The sequence below is a fragment of the Capricornis sumatraensis genome, chromosome 9, assembly GCF_032405125.1.
Source record: "Capricornis sumatraensis isolate serow.1 chromosome 9, serow.2, whole genome shotgun sequence".
Lineage (NCBI taxonomy): Eukaryota > Metazoa > Chordata > Mammalia > Artiodactyla > Bovidae > Capricornis > Capricornis sumatraensis.
Window position 1 is genome coordinate 34,290,192 of NC_091077.1, and position 26,958 is coordinate 34,317,149.

Below are 26,958 nucleotides of genomic sequence, written 5' to 3' on the forward strand. Positions count from 1 at the left end.
AATGAAAAGCTTAAAAGATAAACAAAATTTAAAAAGTCTTTGACCCTACCCAGTTTATTCCCATACATACTTGCAAAAGCTGCTCCCCTCAGGAAAGGTTGTGACCCTGGAATTCCTACCTTAGTGTCAAGCACTGTCAGACAAAAACATACAATCCTCACATGGAAGTACATCTACAGAAAATACCCTCAAATGGCGAGGGAAAAGAGCAACCAAACTATGCATTCAGATTCACTGGCTTCTCTCTCTTGTATGATTTGCGTAACGGTTTTCACACCCATTTAGAATTTCAGGTTCCTTTCACAAAACTATACTCTTCACATGTGTGTAGAACGATTTTCTTAAATATTATGGGAACCTGTACAGCAACTATTCTCCAATAAAATTAATTATAAAAAATATGAGAACCAAACAGAATAATTAAAGGTAAGCCCCTAGGGTAAGCATCTGTATTGATACCACCATTGGAACATGATTGAAAAGTTTAGATTGTCTCAGATTCCAAATTCGCTTTCTACTGACAGTGACCAGGAAGTGAGAGCCTCTCACCGAGATGGCTGCTTTCCTTTCCCGGACACTAAAAGGAACAGGAGCCACTGTATCATCAGTGAGATTGCTGCTTTTAAAGTCTGGGAGAGGAGAGCGTGGCAAACTCGACTTTAATGCATATTAGAGATGCCATTGTCCTTCTTGGCCTGCTAATGAATAAAAGCCAAACTTTTAGAACATAGTTCAAAACAAAGGATAGGTTTTTCAGCCATTGGTCATGTTTACATAGTATTTATTCTTGGTTGAATTTGTGTGGTTAGTCAAAGGATAGATCAGTTCAGTTCCGTCACTCAGTCGTGTCCAACTTTTTGAGACCCCATGAACTGCAGCATGCCAGGCCTCCTTGTCCATCACCAACTCCCGGAGTCCACCCAAACCCATGTCCATTGAGTCGGTGATGCCATCCAGCCACCTTATCCTCTGTCGTCCCCTTCTCCTCCTGCCTTCAATCTTTCTCAGCATCAGGATCTTTCTAAAGGATAGATAAAACAAACGAAAACTTCGAAGACCATATTTTGTAATCAGGAGAAATTTAAAAATTCTGTCACATTAGCAAGTATTGGGACGTGTGATTTACCCAAATAGGACTTTGGACACCAACTCTCTGAATGTAACCCAATGAATAGGAAAAGACCTCTACCTTGTGTAGAGCCACAAGGAAAACCACTGGTGATGGAACACAGACAGCGTCTAAACCCCACCCAGGGCTTCATCCTCAGGCTGTGTTCCCGGGCCTGCTCCACTCCTTTGCCAGTAAGATCACGTGCTGTTTGTCAATGTTTCTTCTCCCAGACTCAAGGATCTCAGGGTAGTGATCAGTGATAAGAGAGCAGACAGAACCAAATGATGGGCAGGACCCATGAGATCTGGTTCAGTGGTGTGGCTGGAAAGAAACATGGAAGGGTCATCCTCCCTGGGTCAGTTCAATCATATATTTCTGTGTCCTGGCCTGAGACCTCAAGGGACATAGATATACATCACTGAAGATGAGGATATGAAACCAGAGTTTATGTAACTTTGCAAGTTGGGCTGCAATCTATTTCTGGAAAAAAAAATGACTTAAAAATTCTTTCCTTTTCTATGTTCATACTAACACTATTTACAATAGCCAAGACATGCAAACAACCTAAATGTCCATAGACAGATGAATGGATAAGTTGTGGTGTATATGTATACACACACACACACACACACACATGGAATAGTTCTCAGCCATAAAAAGAATGAAATAATGTCATTTGCAGCAACATGGATGGACTTAGAAATTATCACACTGAGCCAAATCAGAAAGAGAAAGATGAATACCACATGATATCATTTATACATGGAATCTAAAATACAACTCTATTCAATATCCCGGGTGAAACAGTGGAAAAGTATATGAAAAAAGAATATACGTATAACTGAATGACTTTTCAATATAGCAGAAATTAGCACAATATTTTAAATCAACAATACCTCAATAAAGTTAAAAAAGTCTTTCCTATTGCTATTTCTCAGATACTTTCAAGAAATAAAATAATTAATTAAGCACTAATTGAAACATTGCTTCTTAGTTTTCTTTTAGATTCTTCCATTCAGTATAGCTTGTAATCAATATTTTGCCATAGACTTATTTACAATCATTTTTATTTTGAATGAAAAAATATGGCCTGTAAACATTTTTCTTTTAGCTACACACACACACACACACACACACATTCCATTGATTTTGAAAAAGAAATCTGCCACTGCTTTGAACTTATTGCTTTTAAACTTTATTTTTTGGCAACACCATGGCACTGGGGATCTGAGTACCCCAACCAGGGATCAAATCCATGCCCTCTGAATTGGAAGCAGAGTCTTAACCTCTGGACCACCAGGGAAGTCTCTGAGCTTATTACTTGTAAGATATGCATTTAACACTCCAGAAACTGAAAATGTTAAAGCCAGAAAGCCTATGTGAAGCTAACAAATCCTCGGACCCCTTCTCATCCCTGGAATTGGTAACTTACTTGTACGTTGTCAGTGTCCGGATCAGTCAGTAAACTCCTCAGGCACAGGAACCAGGAGTTATTGTGTAGTTCCAAAGCCCAGCCTGACATTGGGCACCTAATAGGTGTTCAATCATCATTTCTTAAATTGAAAGGATTAATATATCAGGCATAGATGGGACTCACATTTTCACATGGACAACAACTTTAGCCCATTTCATTATATTATTTCATTTTATATACATATAAATATATATAACTATATAAATAAAAATGTATATAAATGTGTATATATGTGTAAATATTCAGTTTTCAGTTAAACTATTCCATGAAGAAATCCAGATTCCCTGCATACTCTGTTGTCTCTGTTAAAGCCATGGGGGGAAAATAATGATACAGTACCTACCTCATGTGAAGAGTTGACTCATTGGAAAAGACCCTGATGCTGGGAGGGATTGGGGGCAGGAGGAGAAGGGGACGACAGAGGCAGAGATGGCTGGATGGCATCACTGACTCGATGGACGTGAGTCTGAGTGAACTCCGGGAGTTGGTGATGGACAGGGAGGCCTGGCGTGCTGCGATTCATGGGGTTGCAAAGAGTCGGACACGACTGAGCGACTGAACTGAACTGAACTGAACTGAATCTTCAAAGATGGCTCTCACAATCATTCTAGAATCATTCACATTCATCCTAGAATCCGTGCCCTTCTGTAGTTCTTCCTAGACTAAATTGGAGTTGAAGCCATACACAGTAAAGGAATAACTCAGCAGGCTTGAGATGGTCAGATTCTGCACTTTTTAAGGAGAGGACTGACCTCTGACTAGCTCCTGGGAGGTAATCTCTAAGACCTTGCCAAATTCTTTCTGATAAGAGTCCCTGTGTCTATCCAGTGCCTTAAGTCATAACCAGATAGTTCATGTTAACTGTGGGATTGATGGTATACACCTGTTTTTGTTCATCTTGGACTCTGAACCCATCTGTATCAGTTTGACCTCTGGAGGATAGGGAGTAACTGATCAATCACGTGGACGTTCTACGCTTATGAGACTACCCTTAATAAAAACCTTGGACAAGGCTCAGGTGAGCTCCCTGGTTGGCCACACTTTGTACGTGTTATCACACATCGGTACTGAGACAATTAAGTGTTATCTGTGTTATCCACTGGCAGAGTGCAGCTGGAAGCTGGTACTTGGTTTCTCCTGGGCTCTGCTCTTTGCTCCTGTTCCCTTTGCTGATTTTAACTTGTGCCCTTTCACTGGAGTAAATCTTAACTGTGAGTATGATAGCATTTCTGAGTTCTTTTCTTCTAGAGAAGCTGCAGTCCTGATGGCAGTCTCGAAGACCCTACACAGAGCCTGTAACTTGCTTCAACCAGCAGAATGAAGCAGAAGTGACACTGTGCCTATTCTGGGTATACACCTTGAGAAGGCTTAGAAACTTCTGCTCCTGCAGTTAGCATGTCCTGAGTAATAGTAACTAGAGAGCTCAGGAAGAGGAAAGGCTCAGCCAGCCCAGCAGCACAGTCAAATCTCTCAAGACATCAGTCTCAGCGACTGGCTGTCCGCAACCATGCAAGATCCTATCAAAGACAACTGCCCAGTTAACCCAAAGAATCATGAGCCGTAACAAAATTGTTTTTTTAAAACACTACATTTTGCTGTAGCTTGTTAGGTAGCACCAGGTAACTGAAACCAGCAGAATGATAAAATAATTGAAGATGTTCAGAATTTAATTGGCTAAGAGATCACACATAAGTAACTGTCACAAACGATTACTTTAATAATTCAACTCAAAACAATTTTCCTAAATTGAAAGCAAGAAACATTTTTTAAAGAGGACTTGGATTTAATAAAATTCTCTCAGGCTGCAGAAGCTGTATATTTTGTTTTAGGCTCCAGGCTTATTTTCATAGCTTACGTAAACAATACCTCACACAGGAATAGTCTTTAGGAGGTTTCAAAGCTCTTTGTGTTTTGTTTAATTTTATCCTTAAAATGAAACTATGAGGTAGTTGATTTCATCCAAAATTTAAAGATAAGGAAAGAGAGCTCCCTGGCAGACAAGGAGCTGGGAACAGTGGTTTCAACTGCTCCAGACATGTCCTCTGGACACTGCTGGGCTCCCCTGGTCACCCTACAGCGAAGTCCCCAGGAGGAAAAGATGCCAAGCTCGGACACATAATGTCTGAAAATACTACAGAACGTTTCTACTCACAGATTTCACTGCACGTTGTTCAGTGACTATTTTAGCAAGTTAAAAACGTGCCTCTTCAGTCATGAGAGCACAAAGTCCATGCGATTGGGGAACAGCAATAATCCTGGCCCTTTTATCTAATCATCAGCAAGTCTTCCTCTAGGACATTAGATGTCTTATAAATATTTGCAAGTTTGCTTGGCAAGTATTTACCCTTTAGTGAAAACAAGCAGTCTTAGAAGAGAGCTAACAAGTCACTTAGGATGGGTGAGGGTAGGCTGATAAAAGCCCACTTCCAGGAAAATGAAACCTGAGCTTCTTATAAAATGTCAATCATCCCAGATAATGGTGACCATTTAGGTAGGTAAACTCAGAGTTTTCACTTCTCTGTCTTGTGTTTATACCTCACATCAGGCAGTATCAAATGACTTCATGCATCTGTAAGCTTTTAAATGGAAAAACCAAAGTACAAAGAAGTATATTGTTTGGGATCATTCTGCAAATCAAACACATACTTTTAAAAATCAAATATTCTTTCCCTGTGTTAAGAACAAACCCCAAGTGCCTGATCAGCCAATTATTTCCATGAGGCAAAAATACAGTTATGCAGTTGTTGGTGGAGAAGGCAAAGAATTTCCTTAGCCACCCATGAAGGAAGATGAGGGGCCTTACCCACTGGCTGGCTACCCTTACAAAGACTGCACGGAAATTTGGTGGACACAGAGCACAATGCTCTATACTTAAGAATATTTTCCGAGGCACAGATGTTTTTCTCTTAACTGTGAATGCTGGCTGACTTGTCTATATCCTTTTTCAGGGCTCAGCAGACAGGATGTCTTGGGAGTAGCTTGTACCCCTATAACTTGGGGCTGATGACTCTTGCTAGATGGAAAATACATCTTTGGCTAGACAGACATGAATCAATATTATACAAAAGTGTTTCCATTTTGGGAAGCTCCCAGAGAGAAACCTGTCTTTCTGGCTCTGGGCACATGCAAGTAACCAGCAGGACACCTCAGTGAAAGAGAAAATGGACTTCCAATAGTTTGCCATGATGGTGATATGAGATTATAAGCTCCTAAATATTTTCCTACTGTCCTGTTTTGCAAGCAAAAAGTTAACTCATTTTTCCGGTTAGTGACTCAGTGATTCATTAAGGGGTTTCTATAAAGACTTAAAATTGAATCACAGCAAGGAAAATTATTTCAGAGCTAGAATAAAATTGTATGTCATAAACAACACTGAGTACTAAAACCTGCTTTGAGCCAAACAAATAATATAGAAGCTTTATGCCCACAAATGCAATAGCTCAAGTAAACCAGTGATTTTTTTGAACACTGCAAAGTTCAACTTATTTAGATAATGCTAGTTTGGAAATGCAAGATTGGATAAAAATGTAAAAATAGTATAAATACTATTAACACGCTAATTTTGCTTTTATTAGGATATTTTAATTTCCTAGCAGTTAAATAGTACTTAACTTTTTACTACAAATATTTCATCGTATGGATGGGCACATTCATCTTACATTTTTTATCTGTATGATAAATTATAACTTAGGTGCTCTCATCAAGTATCTCAAGGATAAATTAAAATGCTCAGTAAGAATCCAATTGATATGTACAGAGCACAGAAAAATGCGATTTTAGTCCTTTAATGGGGAGGAATCCACTAGAAAGTTTAAATTTTCTGTCTTTTCTTTAAGCAGTAACATGGTGGTGGGAGAAAAAAATCTAAAAAAAAGAACTGGTTTATGAGACAAAAAAAAGCAGCATTATTTCTGTGCCATTAAAGTTCCTAACATTTGGTCTTCTTTTCACTAATTTTGAGTTCTATATGAAAGATATGGTAACCAGAAAAACACAAGGCTATTTTTAGGCTTACTTGCTCTGATGTTTCCAGTCTCTCAACCTGGAAAATAATGTTGAAGTTTTAAATCAATGCCATACCTTTTCTGGGGAATACGGTGGTGAACTCCTGCTTGTCTTGGTTGTGTGCACATAGAGTGCCATGTGTAGCCACAGAAAGACCACCTTGCGGGGGAGGCATACCATACTGCAAGGATCAATGTTCAAAGTTATTGTTAATTGAAAGCACCTTGAAGTTCCAGAAGGGATCACAAATTTGAACCATGAAATGCCCCCAAATTAGGAGCCATGTTGAAAGCTTCATTAAGATTTCTTTGCATAAAACCATACCCAGAGTGGGTCAGTCTATATCATTTAAATACCTTCTAAATGCTACTATGTTAAAATCCATTTCAGAAGGACACTGCCCACTCTTCTCTGAGCTAATGATGTTTCTAGGACTTTTTTTTCTATATCATCATTAAATGAAAATAAGGTTTTATTAATATAAACTGGTTTTGACACCAGACCTATGTGACCTCAGGCAAATTCCCTAGTTTCTCTTGCCTTAGTTTCCTCATCTGTAGAACAGTGAAGGTTGTGGTGAGCGTTGAATGAGTTACTATGCCTGGTACATAATATCTACTCTGTAATGTCAGTTGTTAACAATAGCATTATCACCCACCTAATAAATTAGCTCATAAAGTTTGCAGAGAAGCCATCAGAACGAATTTTTTAAAAATCAATTTTATATTACAATTCATGATTTTTTCCAAAATGTAATAAAAATATTCAGTTTTTCACAAGACCCTAAAATGACTATGAGCTTGGCTCAAAATTATCTATCCTAAGCACATCTGCATTCTTTCCAGCTTTCCAGCTCAAATAAGCTCATGCACAAAGGAGTCCTGTGGCATCAGAAATGAACTTGCTGATGAAAACTGACACTGATCCTTCTGAGTCATGCCTTCCAGGCACAGGATGGGTAAGGAGATGGGTTCCCTCAGAAGATGATGCTGAAACAGGGGAGCAAACAGGTTCCCCTGCTTCAAGATACTCCTCACTGCCTTCCTTCCGTGTGAAATTCAGGGCTGTTCTTCCCCTAACCCACACACATCTGACTGCCATCCTGAAGGTACAAATTTATGATCCCAAAGGGTCCAGACTCATCTAAATTTATTCCTAGGTGTTCTTGCTCTCTGGTTGGTCCTGTTTATAGCTAAAGATGAGCAAGAAGCATCCGCCAGCTGCCTGGGTACTCCATTTTCCACACGCCTCCTGCTGAGGGAATCCGGCAGAACACAGAATGCCCTAGGTCAGGAGCTTCCACGTAACACATTCTTGGTTTTCCCAGAGCTGGTCAAGAAAGGCTGCTAAACTAAATCTGTAAGCTATTTAGCAGTCTCTGAAGCTAGAGGGACCAATTCTGCAATCACTATGCTATTGCTATAACTTACAGTGGTCACCTACTGGCCCGGGGAAGGGAGGATGGTAATTTCAGTTCAAATTTTGGTGTCAGGATTTAATACCAAATAGGAAGAGACTGTTTTCCTCTGTTGCTTGACTCAGACAAGCACGTGAGGGTCCCAGAGAAAGCTACCACCTCCTTTATCCTATAGTAAATTTTAGTTGTAGGATCTTTGCTGGTAAGCTATTATTTTAACATAAATATTCTGGGAGGAAGGCAAATTCAAGGCAAAGGAGTACACTAAATCACATAGCGACAATGCAAATATTTAATGCTGGTGACCAAGTCTGCTATTTCCTAGGAGATAGAGTTAGCCAGCAGGTTTCTATTTCTTTTTCATAAAATAAGCAAATGCTTACTTTATCATTCATACATACAAAATTATATACAAACAACACACAAACTGCTTGGAATGCAAATATTCTTTGGTTTACTCATCAAAACAGCAAATAACAAAACAGCAAAATCTTATCAGTTAAATAAAAAAGCAACACTTTATTTACCTAGCAAACCTTACTAAACATTGAAATGCATTCATTCTCATGTTCTTGTAGCAAGATTCATTCTTCCCTTCTGCCTCTCCTCCTCCTAAATTAAATTATTCTGATGGGCTCATCACTAAAGTATAGATTGTTTTATCATTCTTAAAAGCACTTACTTTTTATAGTCCCAATATCAGGAATGATCTACATTTTCTCTTGTTTCTTACATTTAAAATAGATATGAAAAATGGAGATTCCATCAGAACATTTTCAAGATGACATACAAGTTAAGCCCTCAGCAAGCATTTCAAGGTAAATGGCATGTCATTTTGGGGAATTTTCATGTTTGAGGAAGTATTACTGTTGCTACTAAGAAACAGGACTGGATTCCGGAAGCAGAGTCTTATGTTAGACTAAATTATTCATAATGTCAAATATAACTGATTTCTAGAATATTGATTTCAGAGAATCAGTTTTCTATTTTTCTGAGGGTTCAATTTGACTGTCTTAATACTTGAATGTCTTAGTTCTTAATTAAGATGGAATTTTTGAATGTCAATTAGAAACTCTTTAACAAAAGAATCTTTAACAAAAGGTAAACTTGAAAATGGAATTGTTTCAAAAGGAGAAATGACAGTAACAGAGGGTTCTTGGCTTTTTAAAAGAGGTACACATACATAGTAAGGAATAAAGGTGAACCAAAATACACAACTCTGTACACGTTAGAAATATCCAATGTGCCACCAACACAACAACTGCCCTAAAAAAAAGATGTCTTGAGGTTTGGAGCCACATGTACCTTTCTTTATATAACTGTATTTGCATCATGCAATCATACAACTTTCCCAGGATCTGTTAACTGTTGGGAAGCTTTTAACCAGAATATTTGGCAATACATTTTTCTTCAAATAAAACAAGCCTCTTAAAACATTACCATTAATGTCTGACAACTGAATTGGGCAAAGTCTTTCTGAAATATGTGTAATCTTTTAAAACATTCTTCTTGTTTTTTTCCTTCATAAATCAGCAGCGCTCCATCTTCAAATAAATCATGAGCAGTCACAACCTCAACTCACATGCTCATATGTTCTCTTCATCCAACATTTTGTTGATACCATCACACAATTTCTGTAAGTGGGGTTTAAAATTTCCAAAGGGATTATACAAGGCCGCCAAGAAATCACAATCTGAGAAGTGATCAAAGACGTTGTTAACCCGTCCGTGTGACTTGGCGGTGAGGTGACGCTGGATGACCTGGTGCAGCATCTCTCTGCACTCATTCAACAGCTTGGACAGCACGTTCCGGTCAAAGGTGAAGTCCACCTGGTGGAAGCTGACCACCGTCATTGCGAGCTGGTGAACTTTCTTCTTAAATTTCTCCATCAGTGCCAGCTCGTCTTGGTTAAACTGGTTGTTCCTGTAAAGGATGGCCAGCTTGATGATGGTTTTGATGAGGTTTTTGATGATTTTCTCTGCCTCCTTCTTGTTCTGGGTGTACTCCTTGGTCACCCTGTAGAGCTCATCTAGCACTTCACTGCTTGTGTCGTCGATGAGGGTGGTTGCAATGGACTTGGATGCCATTTTGCCCAAGATCTTCTTCTGTGCCTGAACGGCCAGGTTTTTGGAATTAAAGACATCTGTAGCCACTGAAAACAAAAGGGGAGGGGGGAGATAAAAATTCAGTGAAGATCAGCGAGAGCAGCAAATTGAAAATCTCATCTGGAGGAGTATTTTCCTTCTGATGTTCCCACTCTGGTTTGCCTCCCACCTACTAAACGTTAGCTCTGGGTTCAGAAAGGAATTAAGATAATTTTCCTACATTTGGGGGGCAGAATTAGGTTCTCACTGATGAAATTAATGGATGGCTATGCATAAACTTGAAGATTTTTTGGCAATTCAAGTATTTTACTTATACCTCCTGCTTTATAGCCAATACTTTGTTTCGAAGTTAAAGGGCTCCGGGAGAGGGGGTAGAAGAATAAATAAGGAACTTTGGATTATCACACACATTACTATATATAAAGTAGATAATTAAGGACTTACACACCAAGTACCCTCTCACAGGGATCCCTACTCAATATTCTGTAACAATCCATACAGGAAAAAAAATAAGAATTAATATATGTATATGTATAACTGAATCACTTTGCTGTACACCAGAAACTGATATAATGCTGTCAATCAACTATACTCCAGGAATATTTTTTAAAAGCTAAAATTTTTAAAAAGGAAGTTAAAGGGCTCCGATTATAAAGATAGTATGTCTCACAAGGAGTAAGTTTTTATGCAGTTTTTCCCTAGTTTAAATTTTATAAGAATCACATAAGGAATATAAACTCAACTCCACAATTGTTCTCCGAGCAACAGTAATTGGGAACAATTTAAAGAAATCCTTTTAAATGTAAAAGGAAAAAAGTGACACAGCCAAGATACTGAATAAATTGATAAATTCAATTTGGAGGCTAATCAAAAGGAAAACCTTGCTCTGTAGTCCAAAATTTGCAAAAAGTCAAATTTACTGAGCCACTGGTCAGCACCTACCAGTTTGATCATCCTAACCACACTGAGTGTCAACTCTCCAGAGCGGAGCGTTGGAAAGAAATATTCTCTGGACAACTCACTGTCACTTGCTATATCTAATGATGGCCACTGTGCCCTTTACATTTTTATATGATTTGAGGAAATAACCCTTCAGTATGAGCAAGAAATGTGCCACATGAAGAACACACTTTGAGAAAGCAGATCCTTAGAGTTCACTTCTGGAATTATCCTAACTTAACTGGTCAGAGATTAAACATACCATTAGAGTTGTATGTATTAAGTATTAATAAGACACTGTGACGCTCTCTACAGCCAGTCAGTGAATATGCTCACTAAATGTTTATTCCCCAAACCAAGTTTAGTTTTTCTCCTCTCCAGAATTCTCCCCCACTTTGTGCATGCTTCTCCACTACAACCGCGCTCCCTCCCTCTTCTCCGAGGTGCCTGAGTGTTGGAAAGCGGTCACTCAGTAATGAAAGATGAAAAGCTTAAAAATACAGATATGCAGGAATGAGTCAGGGCATCAGTGATATTATTAGAAATAATTAGGAAATTATTCCTAGCTTGAACATGTTAGCAACATTAGAAAACAAAAAGGTAGCTGCTTTCCAAGTCCAGGCTGGGAAGGTCTATAAGAAGTAACTCCCTCGATGTGGAACTGCCATGTCAGATTTGAGATCAGGGCCAAAAGTAGCTCATGGTATACAGTGCAAGTAGCTGCGAGTTACCTAATTACCAGGATGTCATTCAGAACTTTACACGGCCATACACCCTGAAAGAATATCTTGATGGAACTAGAGATGGTCCTCTCACAAATGTCAATGTTTAAACTCGTGAAACATGAACTGAAACTGCAGAACTGAAACAGATTTTGAGAAAGAAATGGAAAGTGAAAAGGCACGAGGAATAGCCAACTTGTTGAAAGTTTTCAGGCTTTTTAATCCTTTAGTTCATTATTCATTCCTACTTTTCAATGGTTTGCAAGAGTGCATGGCCTCACACAAAAGAATTTATGTCAAAATGAATGTAGCTCATTCATGTAGTTAGTATTATCAAATTAATAAGACCAAGGACCATCTTCCATGACAGAACTTAAGACACAGACCTCTACAAATAATAAACCTGATTTACATAGGAAGGGATACCCCCAAATTTTCAGACACACTAGGATTTCAGGAATTTATTTTATATAAAGTTGAAAGGTTATTCTGTTTCTCTTTGTAACCCCATGACTGTAACCTGCTAGGCTCCCCTGTCCATGGGATTCTCCAGGCAAGAATACTGGAATAGGTTGCCATTCCCTTCTCCAGGGGATTTTCCTGACCCAGAAATCAAATCTGGATCTCCTGCATTACAGGCAGATTCTTTACTGTCTGAGTTACCAGGGAAGCCCATATACTATATAAGAAGGGATACTCCCAAACTTTCAGATACACAGTAACTAACTAGGATTTCAGCAATTTATTTTATATAAATTTGAAAAGCTATTCTGTTTTTAATTGATTAGAATGTGGCACAGTCTAGAAACATCCCATCAGGAATTTACTGCAATGCCTATGAAATGGCAATACAATACATTCTGAAATAACCCAAACCAGAGAGAGAGATTCGAAAGACTCTCCTGTGCTCCTCTTTCCAAGGCTGGACTTGCAAGTTTGTTACCTCTAGTAGGCTATTTTAAAATTAAACCTAATTGTCCCATTTAATTGCAAATAAAGACAACAATAACTCTCTGGTGCAGCACATTTAACTTCTTGCAAGAGAAAGGCTGCTGCCCATGAAGCAAGATTGTTCCTCATTTACTAAGAACCAAATCTGAACCAGGACAGAGAAGTTGATCTCTGAGGCTTTCACATTCGTTTCAGAGGAACTTCAAACCCTGCTCCAGAAATACAGCGGCAGCTTCACACTTGCATTTTACCCTCTGGATTATATCCAGTACAGTCATCTTTGAAAATGAGGATGAAGCTGTTGCTCCCTGCTCCGTGGGGAAGACACACATGCAGTACATTTCTTTCCATTAGTGAAGGCCTTTTCAGGGCCAGCTGGGAGTTGCAGCTGAGAGTTGCTGGCCAGGATTGTGTGGTCTGTGATCATGAAATACGATTGCTTTTTTCCCTTGCAAATTAACTGCCTTTAGCCACTCCTGCTCAGGCTTGTTTCTCAGTGCTACATCCTCCACCAGATCGATGAAATGTCTGGTGGATCTCACAGCTAGTCCTGGACCACATTTTTCTGCTTCACAATCCTCGTCCCTGAGTGATCTCATCCACTTCCAGGGCTTCAGATATCACCCACAGGCCAATGACTCCACCGTTGCAACTCAGCCCTGACCTCCTTTCCAGACTCATTTTGCAAACACACTCAAGGATTTTCTTTTCCTTGGCTATTGTGCAGGCATCTCAAATGTACCATGTCCAAAACTGAATCCTTGATTCCTTCCTGTCCCCAGATTGCTACTCCCCCACTCTTTACTATCTTAATTAACAGCATCCCTTCCATCCATGTGCTCAAGTCAGAGACCTGGGAGTTGTTCCCCATACCATCCCCTCCCTTACCTAGTCCAGTAGCAAGTTCTTTCCATTCTACCTTCCTCCAATTCTCTAAATTCTATTCACTTCCCTCTGTCTCCATGGACCACAGCCCCAGTCCAAGCCCCTTCCCAATCTCTTCCCACACAGCAGCCAGGGTTTTTATGTAAATCTGAAAACGATGCTTCACTTAAATTCTCTGCTAACCATCATACTTCCTTGCTCCTGAAATCTTCATCATTTGCTTACCTTTTCACTGTCTGTCTTATTTTACTGGAATCTACACACTTTGAGAGCAGAAGTTGTATATTGTATTCACTGCGTCGCCCCTTTAGGCCAACGAGAGTGCCTGGTACCTGACACGTCTGACAGAAGCAGAAGTTAACTGCCCCTCTCTCTTCACTATCTTTAAACACTTCTCCACGAAAACATGCTGACCTGAAAAATGAGAGCCCTAAATACATATGTGGGTGCTTTGTTGTTAAGCTAGAGAAACAGGTATCTTCTTTGCCTGGTTAAATATGTGGTTTTCTTCTTTTGAAGTGCACCTCAGACTGTGGTTTCTCTTGTCATCAACCAGTTCTTTAGAAGAGCAAGATTTAGCAACTTAAGTATCCATTAACAGATGAACGGATAAAGATGAGGTACATGTACGCAATGGAATATTACTCAACCATAAAAGGAGAGAAATATTACCATTTGCATCGACATGGATGGACCTAGAGATTATCATACTAAGTGATACGATATCATGCATATGTGTGGAGTCTAAAAAAATTATATAAATGAACTTATTTACAAAACAGAAATAGACTCACAGTCATAGAAAATAAACCTATGGCCACCAGAGAGGATGCGGGAGAGAATGAACTAGGATATGAGATAAACATACATGTGTGAGTGTGCTCTGTCACCCAGTCATGGCTGACTGTTTGCGACCCCGTGGACTGCAGCCTTCCAGGCTAGTCTGTCCATGGAATTTTTCATGGCAAGAATACTTCACTATAGTACAGTGGGTTGCTATTTTCTCCTCCGGGGGATCTTCCAAACCCAGGGATCGAACTCACGTTTCCTGTATCTCCTGCATCGGCAGGTGGCTTCTTTACCACTGTGCCAGCTGGGAAGCCCCTAATATATATGTGCTACCTACTGAACAGCACAGATAACTATATTCACTGTCTCATAACTATCTATAATGGAAAATAATCTGAACATATGTAATTTAATATATATTTCACTCTGCTGTACATGTGAAGCCAATATAACTTTGCAGATTAACTATAATTGTTTTAAAAATGTAAACATTAAAAAATAAAGAGGAAAGACTTATATGTACAATGAGAAAACCTCAAAGGACAATAATACAAGTATTTAGTGTAAAAGCAGGGTGCAGTGGTTCTGTCTTGAGCTACAGTGGAAGAATAAACACACACCCACTTTTCACTCTGTCTGGATCTGTGATGAAACATAGAACCAAAGGTGTGCCTGGGAAGCAACTGAGATATATGAATAAATGTTCTCAAAGAAGAAAGTGCTAGAAGCACTGATTTACTTGAGTTTGAGAATACACATATATGTTGTTGACTAATGAGAAATGATGCTTTATATATATATATAAAGGATTACCATAACATCAAAACTATTTAAGATAGTTGACAGAAATAGGTATGACTGCTATTTGATATCTGCTTATCTCGCTGCCTCTCCTCTATGTCTTTACATCTCCTTTCTTAGCTTAATCAAATAGTCTATTTCAGCAATGTTTGTTGTAAGGCAAACTGATTTTTAGGGAATGCTGGTTTTAGTATCAACAATTATAAATTTGGAGATAAATACTGGTGTCAAAACTATAATGACCCCTTTATACAAGAAAAAAAAAAGTGCTCAGAAGGGGGGAAAAAACCCCAAACCTTTTCATGACACTAATGAATGAAAACATATAGTTTTCTGAAATTAACAACAGTTACCCATAACATTCAAAACACTAAGATCATGGCATCCAGTTCCATCAGTTCAGTTCAGTTGCTCAGTCATGTCCGATTCTTTACGACCCCATGAATCGTAGCACGCCAGGCCTCCCTGTCCATCACCAGCTCCCAGAGTTCACTCAGACTCGTGTCCATTGAGTCGGTGATGCCATCCAGCCATCTCATCCTCTGTCGTCCCCTTCTCCTCCTGCCCCCAATCCCTCCCAGCATCAGAGTCTTTTCCAATCAGTCAACTCCAGTTCCATCACTTCATGGCAAATAGATGGGGGAAACAATGGAAACAGTGACAGACTTTATTTTCTTTGGCTCCAAAATCACTGCAGATGGTGACTGCAGCCATGAAATTAAAAGATGTTTGCTCCTCGGAAGAAAAGCTATGACAAACCTAGACAGCATATTAAAAAGCAGAGACGTTACTTTGCCGACAAAGGTCCATCTAGTCAAAGCTATGGTTTTTCCAGTGGTCATGTATGGATGTGAGAGTTGGACCATAAAGAAGGCTGAGCGCTAAGAACTGGTGCTTCTGAACTGTGGTGTTGGAGAAGACTCCTGAGAGTCCCTTGGACAGCAAAGAGATCAAACCAGTCAATCCTAAAGGAAATCAATCCTGAATATTCATTGGAAGGACTGATTCTGAAGCTAAAGCTCCAATTCTTTGACCACTTGAAGCGAAGAGCCAATTCATTAGAAAAAACCCTGATGCTGGGAAAGATTGAAGGCAAGAGGAGAAGGATATGACAGAGGATGAGATGGTTGGATGGCATCACCAATTCAATGGACATGAGTTTGAGCAAGCTCTGGGAGATGGTGAAGGACAGGGAAGCCTGGCATGCTGCAGTCTATGGGGTCACCAAAAGTCGGACATGAGTGAGTGACTGGACAACAACCACAAAACCCGTAACATTGTCTTCCCAGGCGGCTCAGTGGTAAAGAGTCCACCCGCAGTGCATGAGACACAAAGGATGCAGGTTTGATCCCTGGGTTGGGAAGATCCCCTGGAGGCAGGCACAGCAACCCACTCCAGTGTTCTTGCCTGGAGAACCCCATGGACGGAGGAACCTGGCAGGCTGTAGTCCACAAGGTCACAAAGATTCAGACATGACTGAAGTGACTGCACACACACACACACATAACGTTATCCCAATTAAGAAATTGCTAATATAGTGAAGTACTCAAGTCACTTTCTTCATAACCTCACCTGCAAACACATAATTTCTTTACCCATGAAATTTGTTATACTTGGAACTTTGAAATGGTGACTACAGATGCATGTATATGTCATTACTAATTCTTGCCTAGTTAAAATTTGATCCAGTGGGCCCAGTGTTAGGAAGGATGGAAAAGAAAACAATTTGGACAGCATGTCTGGCTGCTGTGGTCTGTTAACAGAAGTTCTTTAACGTGTAAAACCTTAGCTCCCTTGCATTTGAATTACTCCAAATCTAAATAGGGCTTAGTAAAAAGACTGCTTTGGGGATATACAAGTGGCCATAACCAACAGTAAACACTTCACAAGAAGGCAAATGGCTAAGAGTTGACCCCCTATATCAGGATTTGATAGCGCTCTAGGAGGAAAGAAAGGAATTGTGGAGCCCCTGGTGATGTATCTGTGACACCAGCCTCCACACAAACATTCCAGGGTGGAAAATTCAACAGGATAGAGAAGAAACAACAACAAAACAAAGAAAAAGAGAGTGAGGGGAGGGGAGAGGGCCACAGCCAGCAGAAGCAGCAGAGACTCAGACTGCGAGAGGGGCTGACCCTGGAAGGGCCAGAAGCAATGACCGCAGCAGCAAGCAGAGGCAGTCTTATCCAGAGAGAAAAGACGAGTGCCAGGAACCTTAATCCCTTATCACCTTCAGGCCACACAGATGGGGACCCTAACACAAAAGAATATACTCTTGGGAAAATCAATATTCTAAGGTTCTTAACCTGATGTTGAATGCAAATTTGGGGGAGCATGCATTTTGCTGACCCCAAGTGCTTGAAAACCAGTGGTGTGCCTCATCACAGGGACAAGCTAAGTCATTCACTCTGTGTCTCCTCCTTTTAGAAAAGCACGTGCTCATTTTAAAAGGCAACATATTAAAGAAGACAAATGTCAGGGAAGACAGTGACTTTAAAGGAGGGCAAAAGAAAAAATAAATCACTGGACGGCTTTTAATGGAGTCCTGGAAATTGTAAAGCACCCCCTTGCAGATTCCTTTTCTTGTTCTGCACATAGTTGATTCACAGCTCTTAAGCAAGTCTGGTAGTACTGCAGTTGGCTCTTGGCCACAGAGATACAGATAAATTCTGTCTACTGGAGGTACAATTGCTTCCTCATTTTCTTGTCTGCCTGTGTGGCACATAGCATTCTCCTTTGAAAGGATCATCAGAGCTTACTGATTCCTCATTAATGAACGAGTTAAGCAATATCTTTGCCATGTCCATTTTGTATTTTTATGAGTCACGAGTTGATCTTAAAAATATACCCTTTAACACATAATAGAATTTTCCCCTCAAAACCATGTGAAGTAAAAACAAAACAAAACTGCAGTACATATCATTCTTTAGAGAGAACTCATACACATTTTCTATGGCAACTGATTTTTCCAGGGTCCTGGAAGAGTGTATTAATAAAAGTCCAATATTCTGTAGCTAACGGTTCCATGAAGCCATAGTGCTTAGGGATACGATGGGCTTCCCAGGTGGCTCAGTGGTAAAGAACCTGCTTGCTACTACAGGCAGACAGAGGAGACGCGGCTTCAATCCCTGGATAGTGAATCGTCCGGAGGAAGAAATGGCAACCTACTCCAATATTCTTGCCTGGAAAATCCTGTGGACAGAGGAACCTGGCAGGCTACAGTCCATGGGACTGCAAAGTATTGGACACAACTGAGCGATGGAGCACGCAGGCACAGGGCTATTACTGAGACTCAATTTCTCTGTCTGCAAGATGGGATTAATGATCCCCACCACCTGGAGTTGCTGCAAAGATAAACGGACATGGACCACAAAGGAAGATCTCACAGAATACCTGGCACAGAAGTTTCCTCCACAGGTTTGCTCAAAGAAGCCAACAAATTAAACTTCAAATACCTTCTGACGCTCCCTAGTACTGAATGACATTGGGTTAAAATCAATCAACTCCTTCTGGACTCAATATAGAAATACAAAATGCTTAGAAATGCAAAATGCCTGATGACTGTATGAAGACACAGACTTCACATACTTTAGTGAATAACGAGTTATAGAATCTTTTCCATGATGACATTAAAAAAACCTAACATATATTAAATTTTTCTTTATCAGGGAATTTCTTTCTTTCTCTCTTTTTTTTCAGGTAGATTTCAGAACCACCAGGACTCTGATAGGTAACACAAATATATTCTGTCTAGGGAAAACTGGCCCATGAAGAACAGAATCAAACCCTGAGGAGAGGAAAAAAGATAAACAGTATCAAACATCCTTACAAAGCTGTGTGATAGTGGGTAAAATCTAAAAGGAAATGGGCCGAATATAAAGCCAAAGTGAAAACCCACAGCAGACAACAAGATTACTCCATGAAGTCACAGCTTCACCCCCAGACTTTCCAAAGCTTTCCAGAGAACCAGAGACACAAAGGCAGAGCTTCCTGCCAGGTGAGAACAGCATGGATGGAAACAAAAGATCAAGTTCAAGAGTCCTGGGTTTTAGACTTGGCTGCTATTTAGTTTTCTCATCTACTAAGTGGGGCATCATTTCAAGGTGGTCTGGCTTAAGTTAGATTTGTGTGCGTGTGTGCTAAGTCATTCGGTCGTGTCTGACTCTTTGTGACCTGATGGACTGTAGCCTGCCAGGCTCTGCTGTCTGTAGGATTCTCCAGACAAGAATACTGGAGTGGGCTGTCATTTCCTTTTCCAGGGGATTTTCCCAACCCAGCAACTGAACCTGGGTCTCTTATATCTCCTGCATTGGCTGGTGGGTACTTTATCATTAAAAGTCAGAAAACTCCAGCAGTGTGGTTCTGGGCTCATGACTACAGATCACAAACACACACTGAGTTTTGCTTCCTTATTTAATATAATGAGGTAGAGAAGCAGGAATTCAAATCCAATATTTGCACACACTGTGTTCTTTCTACTCGTTTCTCCTTATATCTTCTATTTTCCAAATTTGTGGACAAGAGAAATTATGTCCTGAAGAAAACACTGGGAAGCTTTTCCCCTGTGTGGTCTTGAACTGTTTTTGTTGTTTTAATTCTGGAATCTTTTCATTTTGATTTTGGGTTCAACTGTATGTTTCTGATGCCTGTGGCTTAATTTTGTGATGATTTCGAAACTGAAAATGTCATTTCCTAAGTTTCAATACCATTAACTCCATATTAGACTCCATCTCTGCTTTTTTGTTACTGTTTTGTTTTTTCCAGTTAATTTGCTCCATAAATCATGAGATGACTTGATCGCTTTCTAGAAAGCATAAACTCTGACAAGATATGCCTAACACGACTAGATCCACTAATACCAGGGTTGGAAGAAAGTTTGATGATATCTTTATGAAGGGGTATGGTTGGATTCCATGGAATGTCAGTTTTGTAAATATTAGAACAGAGATTACAGGAATAGAAATGGATTTTGTGGCTACTCAGAGTGTGAGAGGTTAACAGTCACGAGAACCCACTGGCTTAGTCACTGTATTTTGAACTTAATATCACATTATCCCCAGAACTGCCTAGAATCTGCACTATCTTACTGAAGCTTCACAACAATCTCAGGGGGAGGTTATTATCCCCATTTACAGATATGGTAAATGAGGCCCAGAGAAATTAAGTTGCTTTCTCAAGGTCGTACAGTCAGTAAGTGGAAGAGATGAACTCGATCCCAGATATGTCTAACTCCAACCTATTCTCTTAAGAGTTCTGCTACACCATACAAGCATAAAAACAAAACAACAACAAAAAAAAAACCTCTCTCTTGAAGTATGGGAGTGGGAAGACCTAATAACATTTGGTAAAGTGAAATGAAATAAAAGAAAAAATAAAAAAAGATACCAGGTCTTCTCTGGGGGTAAGAAATGGACTCAATAAAATAGATCAAGCCAGCTGGGTTTGAAATAGCTTGTATTTCTAGGGAAAACCCAGAGTAGTTTCAAAACATTTTAAAATGAAATTAAAAGAAAGAATATGCTTACATTACTCAAAAGACATAATATAAATATTTAAAGTGAGAAGTCTCACTTTCAGCTTTGCTACCCGCTGAACAGTCCTGACCCTGACCGCTGCTTTCCAGAGACAGCTATCCTTTTGGTATCCTGTCAGAGTTGCCGTCTTCACTGCACAGATGAACACATATATGGATAGACAGATACTGAGCAGGGTGAAGAGGTTTTTGTTGTTGTTCAGTCACTAAGGCGTGTCTGACTCTTGGCGACCCCATGGATTGCAGCATGCCAGGGTTCCGTTCCTTCACTATCTCCCGGAGTTTGCTCAAATTCATATCCACTGAGTTGGTGATGCTATCTAACCATCTCATCCTTTGTCTCCCCTTTATTCTCATGCCTTCAATCTTTCCCAGCATCAGGGTCTTTTCTAATGAGTCAGTTCTTCACGTCAGGTAGCCAAAGTGTTGGAGCTTCAGCTTCAGCATCAGTCCTTCCAATAAGTATTCAGGGTTGATTTCCTTTAGAATCGACTGGTTTGATCTCCTTGTTGCCCAGGGGACTCCTAAGAGTTTTCTCCAGAATCACAATTCAAAAGCATCAATTCTTCAGTGCTCAGCTTTCTTTACACTCCAACTCTCACATCTGTATATGATTACCAGGAAAACCACAGCTTTGACTATACAGACTTCTATCATCGGCAAAGTGATATCTTTGCTTTTTAATATGCTGTCTAGGTTTGTTATAGCTTTCCTTCCAAAGAGCAAGTGTCTTTTAATTTGCAGTCACTGTCCACAGTGATTTTTGAATCCAAAAAAATAAAATTTGTCACTGCTTCCCCTTTTTCCCCTTCTATTTGCCATGAAGTGATGGGACCAAATCCCATGATCTTAGTTTTTTGAATGTTGAGTTTTAAGCCAGCTTTGTCACTCTCCTCTTTCACCCTCATCAAGAGGCATTAAGAAGTCTTACAGGTTTGTAATTCTTATTAATGCTATTTTTGAGTGATGAGAGACTAAACCGAGTAATTCCAATTTATGAAATTCTGTAATTCCTTGCACGACTAGGACATAAAATGGTGAGATGCCAGAGGCACATGGCTGTTAACTTAATTCCCATTCACGTGATAGCAATAAGAGTCTTTCAGTGAGTGGTGGGAAGGTAGCAAGGTTGAAACAGGTCTTTACTTAACTGGGGCAGGGGGAGGTTATGATTAGAGAAGTTGTGCAGTTTATCATCCTAATGGGATCCCTCTGCAAAGGGTACTATTAGCAGTTATGCTCGGACAACAAATCTGTGCCTCTTCCAGCAGGTAAATGTAAGTGGTCACTAAAGACTACTTAAGTACTGAAGCACTAAAGGCACTCAAGGCTAAATAAGAAAGGGTCAAAAGTCAGGGTTACCCAAATATTTAGGATCTGAGAAATTTCTTGGGAGCCCCACATGAGCACTAGCCAGCTTTTATTCTGAATTATGTTAAAAACAAAACCCCAATTCTTCAAGAAGTTAAGAGTCTTAAGTGAGGGGTGAGGGCTAATTCCCTCTAGCTAGATAAGTTTGGGAAACAGTGTATATGAGGGACAAGGGTCCCATTTGAGTTGCAAAAAAAGGATTAATAATATTAAAGGTCTTGAGGATTAGTGGAGTAAAGGAACATTTTAACTTTACTTACTCAGGTTTTTCAAACTACACAGATGACCCATTAACAAATTTGTAGGCTAAGATCAGTGAAAATTATTGGCTAACAAATGAACTTGAGTTCTTGCTATTCCTCTGGAATGGATTCATAATTGTCTCCTGTAAATAGGGGAGGGCAGGACAGGCAGTCAGGCAAAAAGACAAGCAAGGTGGTGACCGTGAGCCTGGGCTTCAGAGGCTCACTGTCTGGGTCAGAAGCCTAGTTTGGCTATTGAGTGCTGGGTCTCTGCAGCTAGTTACCTAACTTCTCTGTGCCTTAGTTTCCCCACATGAAAATGAGGATACCGGAGGTTTTTATGATGATTAAATGGGAATAATCCATACAAAGTGCTTAGGGGAGCACCAGGTGTTAAAAAATAACATCAATTAATGTGAACTATCATTACTATTGTCACTAATGTTGTTATCCCTATTCTTAAGGTAGGTAGGTATTGTTGACATTCAGCTGGTGTGGGATGAGAAGAGTCTTGTGATCATGACTTGTGAAACAGGAGTGAGGAGAGATGACAGGACATTAACCCAAAGACGTGAATCATTCAACAAAACTTCTGAGTGTTTATAATGTATCAGATACTGCAGTTTCAGAGATAAACAACCTATCCTTTCTGCCCAGACACTCAAGTCTAAGGTGGAGTGGAGGCAGGAAGCAGATGGTTACACAGCTCAGCAGAATCCTGAAAGCAATGGTAGCAAAGAGAAGAAATGATAATTTTGCTGGAATGGGAGGAAATTAGGTTTGAGGAAGGTTTCACAAGAAGAGAGTGACCCAAGAGGCAGCCTTGGAAGAAAAAGAAGATTCTGACTTAACATAAATAAATGTGACTGCATTCCAGAGCTGGCCTACAGAATTTCAACAAGAGAGTTAGGAATGAAAAAGTCTGCCCAGCAGTGTACCCATATGTGAGAAACCCAAGGAGGCATGTGGGTCCTATGGGTTTTAGTGAAACTTTTTTATTTTTAATTGAAGGATAATTGCTTTACAATGTTGTGTTGGTTTCTGTTGAACAACAATATGAATCAGCTATAAGTGTATATATATCCCCTCTGTCTTGAGCCTCCCTCTCACCCTGTGCCCCCACCACCATCTCACCCCACTAGGTAATCACTTTAGAGAAACCTTAAACTCAAACTATGTATAATTTGTTGTCAAGGCCAGGAAAATTTACTACAATGGTACTCAGTTTCTGAGAAAGCTTTGGTAGGGAAAGAACAGATACAGCAGGAAATTGGGAGCAATCTATTTGGCAAGGGCTATGAATATCAGAAGGTCTGAAGCTTTCTAGAAATGCATTGTTGGACTTACTGAATCAGAATCCTCAGGACTGCAGTCTAAAAGCAGCTGTACTTGGAGGAAGCACCCTGATGGATGGTTCTGATGGAGGGTAATGGTGGAAGATCCCTATTCTGAGGTGTACTTCTACAACATAATACTTTATAATTTTCAACAGACATACTTTGGCCATTAAGGCATGCTGTAAATAGCCTATGAACAGATGTAAGTGAAAGTGAGAGTGTAAGTCCCTCAGTCGTGTCCGACTCTTTGCAACCCCATGGATTGTAGCTCGCCAGGCTCCTCTGTCCGTGGGATTCTCCAGGCAAGAATACTGCAGTGGATTGCCATGCCCTTCTCCAGGAGGATCTTCCTGACCCAGGGATCGAACTCCGGTCTCCCACATTACAGGCAGATTCTTTACCATCTGAGCCACTCTGGAAGCATATGAACAGATGTTTTTTCACCCCAAACTAGATGTGAGTTTGCACACAGAATCCAGAGAAATATTTTCACAATAGAGCTTATTCTATTCAGGCCTCAAAGAGAACAGAAAAGTTACCCTCTTTATATGATACTTTAATCAAAACTTGGATAGGACCTAACTCTATCACTAGGCTTCACATGAGTTTGAAATTAAATAAAAATATCCCACGTGTTTATACCAAACTGACTTTAGTGAGCTATTCTTTTTCCTTTTAAATTAAATGAAACCTTCCTTATTTATTATATGGGATTAGGATACTTTATGTTTTTCTTAAAGATTTTTCAATTAAGCTGGGTTTATTTACATACCTTCTTGAGGACATGAAGCCTTTCCATTGTTGATATAAGCCAAGCTTCTACCAGATTACAGAGGAAAGTCCTCTAAACAAGCCCCATGATGTTCTATACTTTTCCACCCCCTAAGCTCTCCCATCCTGCCAGAGGCCCTGGCTCCTCATGAATATTTATATTCACTCCTGCGCTACGAAAACCAGTAACAGACTTAAAATGCCAACACACTAGAGTGCAGTTTAGCTACGGAGCCACCCCTAAAACTGGAATTGGTGATCAGCACACCCTTTCAGGTCTCCTCAGGCTGCTCCTGGCTATACAACACAGACAACCAGACAACCAAATAACAGCTGACTTTTGCATGGCACTCCATAGTCTGCAAAATACTTTTAGGATAACACTTCCATGTGTTCATGAAAGGCTTTGTTCTGGTTTGGTCCTCTTACTATTATGTAACCCTGAGGGAGCAGGTGAGAGAACTGAGGCTCTACAGTCAAGGGGCTTGTCCAAGGGCATTTAGCGAGGGGCAGAGCTAGGGTCCACGGCAGTCAGTTATGGTGCACGGTTGCTCTGAAAGAAAGGTGACATTAAGAGAAGGTATACTCTTCATGACTTTTCTATCAAATGCTGTGATGCGGCTGAGCCAGCTATATAATCTCACTTCTTAGAGCTTATCTACTCCCCAAGATAAAGCAACTCCTTGAACTGAAAAAAGAAAAAAAAAAAAAGAGGCTAGGTCTTACACAGCAGAAGAGAGAGGGGAGAAAAAAGGAAAGCAAAATAATGTGTCCACCATGTTTCACTCCTGAAAAAGTCCTGCTTGTCCTTTAAGGCTCAGCTTAAATGCCACCTCTTCCAAGTTTTTCCAAAGTACAGTGGCAAAGTAATCTAAATCTAAAGGAAAGAATAAAATGTTCCCTCTTCCAATCTATTTTCTGCCTTGTGGGAGAGTTAACTTTCTGTCTTAGCTTACTTGATCATGATCGTTGACAACTAAGGGACCATTCTGTCTATGCATCTCTCTCTTCTTCAACGTGCTTAACACGTGCCTTCCAGCTTCCATGGAGTGAGACAAAGTCCACTGCTCCTGTCTGCCTCCCTGGAAGCTATCACTATCTTTACAAGTAATTCATCAAGACATATCAGGGAATCAACTCCACGTCACTTATCTCAGTTCAGTTCAGTCCAGTCGCTCAGTCGTGTCTGACTCTTTGTGACCCCATGAACTGCAGCACGCCAGGCCTCCCTGTCCATCACCAACTCCCAGAGTCCACCCAAACCCATGTCCATTGAGTCGGTGATGCCCATCCAACCATCTCATCCTCTGTCGTCCCCGTCTCCTCCTGCCTTCAATCTTTCCCAGCATCAGGGTCTTTTCAAATGAGTCAGCTCTTTGCATTAGGTGGCCAAAGTATTGGGGTTTCAGCTTCAACATCAGTCCTTTCAAAGAACACCCAGGACTGATCTCCTTTAGGATGGACTGGTTGGATCTCCTTGCAGTCCAAGGGACTCTCAAGAGTCTTCTCCAACACTGCACTTCAAAAGCATCAATTCTTTAGCCCTCAGCTTTCTTTATAGTCCAACTCTCAGATCCATACATGACCACTGGAAAAACCATAGCCTTGACAGACAGAGACAAGCCACCAGGAGGTGGCTATGGCTCAGATCAGAAACTCCTTATTGCCAAATTCAGGCTGAAATTGAAGAAAGTGGAGAAAACCACTAGACCATTCAGCTATGATCTAAATCAAATCCCTTATGACTATACAGTGGGAATGAGAAATAGATTTAAGGGACTAGACCTGATGGACAGAGTGCCTGCTCTTTTAATATGCTGCTTTTTAATATGCTGTCTAGGTTGGTCATAACTTTCCTTCCAAGGAATAAGCGTCTTTTAATTTCATGGCTGCAATCACCATCTGCAGTGATTTTGGAGCCCAGAAAAATAGTCAGCCACTGTTTCCCCATCTATTTGCCATGAAGTGATGAGATCAGATACCATGATGTTCGTTTTCTGAATGTTGAGCTTTAAGTTAACTTTTCCGCTCTCCTCTTTCACTTTCATCAAGAGCCTCTTTAGTTCTTCTTCACTTTCTGCCATGAGGGTGGTATCATCTGCATATCTGAGGTTATTGATATTTCTCCCAGCAATCTTGGTTCCAGCTTGTGCTTCTTCCAGCCCAGTGTTTCTCATGATGTACTCTGCAAATAAGTTAAATAAGTAGGGTGACAATACACAGCCTTGACGTACTCCTTTTCCTATTTGGAACCAGTCTGTTGTTCCATGTCCAGTTCTAACTGTTGCTTCCTGACCTGCACATAGGTGTCTCAAGAGGCAGGTCAGGTGGTCTGGTATTCCCATCTCTCTCAGAATTTTCCACAGTTTATTGTGATCCACACAGTCAAAGGCTTTGGCATAGTCAATAAAGCAGAAAGAGATGTTTTTCTGGAACTCTCTTGCTTTTTCCATGATCCAGTGCATGTTGGCAATTTGATCTCTGGTTCCTCTGCCTTTTCTAAAC

General features: G+C 40.2%; 1 protein-coding gene across 1 annotated transcript in view; it reads right to left on the minus strand.

Annotated features, from left to right (window-relative positions):
• Positions 1-8,618: 8,618 nt before the first annotated feature.
• Positions 8,619-26,958, minus strand: part of TNFAIP8 (TNF alpha induced protein 8) — a 46,011-nt gene continuing 27,671 nt past the window's right edge. The window contains exon 2 of the mRNA XM_068980778.1: positions 8,619-10,159. Coding sequence (XP_068836879.1) covers positions 9,594-10,159 — 566 coding nt within the window. The 3' untranslated portion in view covers positions 8,619-9,593. The remainder of the gene's footprint in view (positions 10,160-26,958) is intronic.